The sequence below is a fragment of the Halichoeres trimaculatus genome, unplaced genomic scaffold (assembly GCF_033239565.1).
Source record: "Halichoeres trimaculatus isolate MK-OKI-2021-1 unplaced genomic scaffold, fHalTri1.1 fHalTri1_scaffold_1, whole genome shotgun sequence".
Classification (NCBI taxonomy): domain Eukaryota; kingdom Metazoa; phylum Chordata; class Actinopteri; order Labriformes; family Labridae; genus Halichoeres; species Halichoeres trimaculatus.
In genome coordinates, this window is record NW_027437179.1 from 29935192 (window position 1) to 29941191 (window position 6000).

The 6000-nt window shown below is 38.1% G+C and overlaps 2 protein-coding genes across 5 annotated transcripts in view; both read right to left on the reverse strand.

Annotated features, from left to right (window-relative positions):
- The window catches only part of iars1 (isoleucyl-tRNA synthetase 1), a 58985-nt gene extending 58342 nt beyond the window's left edge, over positions 1–643 (reverse strand). Inside the window, exon 1 of one of the 3 annotated variants that reach the window (XM_074673873.1) lies at positions 575–643. The gene's annotated coding sequence lies outside the window, so the exon portion shown is untranslated. Of the gene's footprint in view, positions 1–514 lie in introns of all 3 variants that reach the window. The other 2 variants (XM_074673881.1, XM_074673890.1) reach the window with 2 other exon arrangements.
- Positions 644–2637: 1994 nt separating this feature from the next.
- rpl29 (ribosomal protein L29) lies at positions 2638–5795 on the reverse strand. Of its 2 annotated transcripts, none has more exons than XM_074673519.1 (4): positions 5702–5795; positions 5202–5254; positions 4908–4972; positions 2638–2840 (listed from the first exon to the last, which is right to left on the reverse strand). In XM_074673519.1, exons 2-4 carry the CDS (start codon positions 5236–5238, stop codon positions 2712–2714), a joined length of 231 nt encoding a protein of 76 aa, XP_074529620.1. In that variant the 5' UTR covers positions 5239–5254; positions 5702–5795; the 3' UTR covers positions 2638–2711. The 2 variants fall into 2 exon arrangements, with proteins under 2 accessions (XP_074529620.1, XP_074529629.1); XM_074673528.1 differs by having other exon boundaries at positions 5577–5714.
- Between the last annotated feature and the right edge of the window lie 205 nt (positions 5796–6000).

Consider the following 6000-nt stretch of genomic DNA (forward strand, 5'->3'; position numbering starts at 1 on the left):
ACTGAAAGACTAAAACATGTGTAATTGTCAGTATACAATGGCTTTTCCACAGTGTAACAAAACGTTTTGGTTAAATCAGAACAGTATATGCAGATTGTCTGTGAGCCAGTAGGAGTTATAAAGTCTCCTCGTCGCAGCATGTCTTCTTGCCTCTGTGGCTTATTTTGGATCTTCTTAGGAGCAGTTAGCCTACTTGTCAAAGTCTGTCAAAGCTCAGTAGTTCAACAGAACAGGCAGTTCTTTTATTACTTAAGGTGCCAAAGTAAAACTTGCTTAATATGCTATTTCCACGTTCAATGTGAAAGCGCATTGTTTTTATCTGAGTAAGTTTAGAATGTCAATTTAGACACTTTTTCACAACACAGAGCAGAAGAATGACGCCTCCTTGTTGATAGCTAGCACGCTATGCTAACCGGTTACTGCTTCAGTAAACTAGTTAGCTTTGATCTAACCGAAAAATAAAGTTTGTTAGAGGTAGCGCCTGGACAATCACAAATAACAGAAGGTGTCGTACCAAAAGTGTTCTATTCTGACCCTTACAGTGAGGTGGAGAAGTCTGAATGGATATACTCACATGTTGTCTGCCCCCGGCTGCCTAAAGAGACAAGAAATGATGCAAGCCGGAGCCAACGTGAGGGGAAGTGACGACATGACGCACTTTGAAGAGTTGCATTTAAACAAAGTAAAAAATCATAATTTTTGTAATTGCTCATTTTGATCGACAAATTCAAAGGAGACGTGGGTGAATATATATATATATATATATATATATATATATATATATATATATATATATATATATATATATATATATATATATATATAAATATAAAGAATTTATTTTCATGCCATGCTTGTGGTTGATGGAGCATAAAGTAGCCTATAGCTAACATTTATTCATGCCATTATTTACAGAAAAAAAAATAGAAAAGCACTTACAGAGCACAGACCCCCGCCAAGCATATTGTGATTGTCATGTAACACGTTAGTCCTACTTTAATGTTATACTCCCTGTCAGCAAACTGTCTGCTACAATTTGGTGCTAATTGCAGGTTTTTACTATAATGTGTTACTTGACAGTGTTGAAAATAATGGTGATCCAGTTTATATTTAATACTCTGCCAATGATCTTTGTATCCAGAATATTGCCAGGATCTGGTTCAGACTTTTACATCTGTCAGAAATTATGGTGACCCTGTCTTGTATTCCTTTGCAAAGCAATCCAACCATTTTTTGTGGAGTTATATACACATATGGTGAAAACGACCCTATCTCAAAATGATAAAGAATCCTTTAAAAAAAAAATCCTGGATTCAGACGGTGAACCTGATTACCTCCTAAATTTAATGACTTCTTCCTTATCCCATTTTGAACATTTCCTTGATTTTTTTTTTTTTTGTGTGTAATGTTGTTCACAGACAAACAGACAAATTCTCCAAAATACATAACCTCCTTGGGGGGGGTAAAAATCCAGCGCATTGAAGTTGCCTTATCACCCCAATTTTACCTCTGTTCTGTCTTATACTGCCAACCTGTACTCCAAAATTCTTTTACTAAAACTTAAGTTCCTTGATGAAAAGTCTCGTGAAAAAACTCAAGTCTGTTCTTTATATTTTTGAGAGACCAGGGATAAAAAAAAAGTAAGAACAATATCACTGGATGACCTTGCATTGGTAAAAATGTAGCATGAACCTCTGCACTTTGCTACTGATGTAACTTTCCCTGACTTCACAACAATTTTAAATTTTATTGGTTTTAATAAGCCAACCATGTTGCCATTTTAAGTGGCATTTTGTTAAATTTATTTAAAAAAGAGGAGTAGATTCAGAGTGATGTAAGAAAAGAAGGAGCAAGGCTGGGCCAGAACCTGATTCTTTTAATTTCTGATTTTTTGTTTACTGATAGGATTTTTTCCTTATCTCACAGGGGGACCGATGAAGTATGATTTTAGTGTGGCATCAAAAAATGTAGTTGTTAACTCTAAACATTTTTGAGTATATTACAAAAAAAAAACTATAATGTGCTTTTTAAGGCACATTGGGGAAGCCTTATAATGCAATTTCTTCATGGCATCTTTACTTTCTTTCATGCCTTCTGCAATGTAAAGCACATTCAAACCCCAGATCACAGTTCTTTGTGAATTGTGAATTGAAAAGACATCATTTGATCATGTGGGTTGTGTTGACTTGCAGAGTTTTAAGGTATCAGGCCTGTAAGACCTTGCGTTTAATTGTCTCACTGTTTTAGTTGGTAAGGAATTAGGTTTCTAGAATGGATGAATGAGCTATGCAAAGGGAAAGTGAAAAATAAACTGACATGTTCAGATTGTTGTGCATGACATCTTCTGTTTCACCAATAAATTTCTCCAGCTCTCGGTTTTGCAGTGGTAATATTCTAAAGTAGCAGATTGATATTTCAGCACATACCATTCCTGTGATTTACCTGGTGTTTTAAACCACATCTACCACGAAATATCTAAAGGAAAATCCAAATTTTCTACAGCAATTTCCAAATGTGACTTTTTAATTCATTTTTAAAAATAACTTTCAACATTTGCCTTGATAAAATAAATAGTGAATTAGTGACCCAGAAAGAAACAAGCAGAACTCAGAGTTCAATGATGAGCAGAGAATCAGATAGTTTGTTAACAAAGCATAGCTTTATTATCAAACATGGAACAAAAGTCGACATGGAGGTGAGCGATTGGCAGCTTATTTAGCTGGAGCTGCTGCTGGTGCTGCTGCTTCTGCTGCTCTCCTTGCTTCCCTCCTTGCTGCTCTCAGGCCCTTTCTGTTGTGCTTCTTAGCAAAGCGCATGTTCCTCAGGAACTTAGGGTCCACCTGAAGAAAAAGAATGGACAGGTAAGCAGATGAAGTATAAGTGAGGAGGTGGTTTAAATTCATGAAATCTATTCTTAGCAAAATGATCAAACAACTTCCAAAATAATAGGGCACTTCTCAGACTCAAACTGGTAAAAGATACAAACTCTCAGAGTAGTATAGTTATACACCTTCAAACTGCATTTAGCAATACATAAAATCAGAAATTCTACTGCCACAGTATTACAAGTTCCACTTGATACTAGCAAGAGCTGAAACTCAACTAAGAAAATCAGCATTTTTCAAAGTTTAGACAAAGTCCAGCTGCAAATCCTAACCCATAAAGGTCAAACAGCCAACCCCACCCCAACAAAATGACCAACATACAAACTAGGGCTGGGCAGTATGGCCTAAAAATAAATCTCTCTCTCTTCTGTTTAGTTTTTTTTTTTTAAGGCTGTAGCCTGTTTATCCTTTAATTCTAATACAAACAAATAAGTAAAAATAAATGCTGTTTATTCAAGTGTGGACTCAAAAAATCCATGCCTCACTGTATAAGTCAGTGCCTGGGTCGGGGCACCCCAGTCTAAAAAGTCTGGTCCACCCTTGCTTGACAGAGCGCACCTCGATGCTGGTTTGTTATGTTGCTCTGTTTGTCAGCGGATGAATTAATGCTGAATGGAGGATTTAGTTGGTGGAACAGAGGGAGTTGCAGGATAAGACAGAACTCAGCTTTCCCCCAGGTAAAAGCTTAACTTCTCAGTCATGTCTGTCCAAGCAGCGCGCCACTATGTTCGATTGCCTATCGTCATCCCGTCTCCGTCCTCGCAGTCTACTTTCACAAATCATGATCCATCCAAATTACCAGAAGAGGGAATTTTCTTCGGTACAGTGAGGGTGTTCTGAGAAAATCTAATGTATATTTCTTTACTTCTATATCTCAAAATGATCAGAGTATTAACTTCGAAGAGCAACAGGTTTTACACGCGTCAATCACATCAGTAATAGTCTGCAGGTGAACCTAAAAGGGTCCAGGCTTTGTAAATGTTTCAGTCAAAGATCTAAACAAACTCCTAAAAAGTGACAAATAGAAAACAGAGTATTGGAGGAAAGGGATTTGAACGTTCACTGACGAGAGGTCTAGTTTATATCAACCTCTTTGGGCTGTTGATACAGACTAAAAGGAACACGTGTCCGTCAAGGTCCTGGGTCTCAAAGATGCACAAGAACATTTTTATGACATTTAGGTCTCTGTTGTTTTGTTAGTGAACTGTTAAATCCCGCTGCACACACGTGGAGTCAGCGCTTGCCGCGGTATAAAAGGTGCGCAAAAGTGGGGAGAAAAAAAATCGAATTTTTCATTTTTTAAATTGTCCACGAGGAAAAATTTGAATTAATTGATACACTCGATATATCCCCAGGCCTAATACAAACACACATTTGCAGTCTGCAAAGATGATTTCAGACACACCGAACAAAACAAATCAATGTCAACATCACACAGCTAACAGGGACTGCTTCACACCACTACCTGCTTTTTTCACATTCAGCTTTCTTTTGTGGACTCTTTATAAAAAGTCTAACAGAAACAGTCTCATTCAGAGCTCCTAAATTTAGATTTACAAAAATCTTAAAACTTTTGTCAAGCATGTTCAAAATTGTTAAATCTGTAACATTTTAGGACAAGGCAATGCAAATGCTCTGCTCTTTCATGCTGCTTTTAACTAACTCACTCTCCCGGTACCCTTGAGAAAAACTTCCACAAACAGTCAGGATGTATGCAACAGCTGTGCACGTGTCAGGTAGGGCACTTAATTTGTATCTCTGTGTATGTGTGTAACTGCTACGTTCTTCTGACATAAAAAGACGGCCACATATTTCTTTCTACAGTGTCAATACATCCAGTGGACATGTGTTGTACTTTCTGAGGTTCCCTCTCCCATCCGACGTAGTCAATTCCAGCTACCATGCATGTATAAAAAGTAATTTAGGTGCAACAAAGAGGCCAGACATCCTTCAGTTTTGGCTCGCTCTTGATTGTGGTCTTTAGGTGGTATGTTAGGACAAATTCGCTGAAATGATACCTACCCCCTTCACTGACTCGTAGCGGTTAGACCGGGGCTTCTTGATGCCATTCCTGTGGGCTTTACGTGCTGTAAAACCAGGGAAAACAAGTTATTACTAACAGAAACACGTTTTAAATACCACGCAACCACGCCATCGGCAAATTTAGCTTTCAAACTATTTTGCTAGCAACGTTTATAAAGTCCTGACCATATCGTGCTCGTTTAATGGTTTCTGACCAGTCTGACTGTTGGCCACTTTTCACACTTGTATTTGACATCAGGCAGAAAAACAGACATGATGCTGCATTTTACTTACATTGGTTGTGGGTGGTGTGGTTCTTGGACTTTGCCATTTCGACGCTGGATTATCTGAAAAAGCAAGAATTAGTAAACGAACATTAGTGCCTCGTACGTTTAAATGTTTAGAGAGACGCAAACCGGGGACTAGCCCTGCTAACGGCTAACACATGAACAGTAACCAGGTTTCGTGAAAAAAATGATTTTAAATTGCAGTCAACCTGTAATTTCAACATACACACATGCACCGAAAGTTGCACACTGCTACTAAATATCCAATCCTTTCTCTGAAGTGAACTCTGATGTCTGTGGAGCTCTTGCTTTGCTTCAGGTAACGTTAGCACTTTTTAAATGACATTTTCAACCTGAAGTGTGCATCATATTCATAACATACCGCCGTAGAAAAATAACCAGTGAAGTGGTTTATCTAAATAATCTACGTATCGGGTGTGGATTTTTCATACATTCAAAGATTGATGTAGATTATTTTAGTCGTCCTACATGGAAAAAGATATGTACCTGCCACACGAACTGACGACAACCGGAAGAGAAAGAATCACAACCGCTGCAGGAAACAAAAAGAGCCCGGTCAAGACAAAAAGAGACCAAGGAAGGGTGCTCTGTCTGGAGACACTGCCTCCGCAGGTGATTTTTGGTATGACAGGTCAAAACCCACGTAGCCACACGATGTCACCCTCTGTTCGTACAGTGTGTCATTAACAAATTTCAGCCATGGACTTGAAATCTTTGCTGTACAATGAAGTATTTTAATTTGTGAAAACAAAATAGCTAACTGTGTCTGGCTGGCCATGAATTTC

What these genes read in the sequence shown, in the direction of transcription:
- rpl29 (XM_074673519.1), bottom strand. Translation starts at nt 5,238, where the DNA reads ATGGCAAAGTCCAAGAACCACACCACCCACAACCAAT. An exon ending in CCACACCACCCACAACCAAT is followed by an intron (nt 4,973 to 5,201) that starts GTAAGTAAAATG and finishes CTGGTTTTACAG; the next exon opens with CACGTAAAGCCCACAGGAAT. An exon ending in GCTACGAGTCAGTGAAGGGG is followed by an intron (nt 2,841 to 4,907) that starts GTAGGTATCATT and finishes CTTTTTCTTCAG; the next exon opens with GTGGACCCTAAGTTCCTGAG.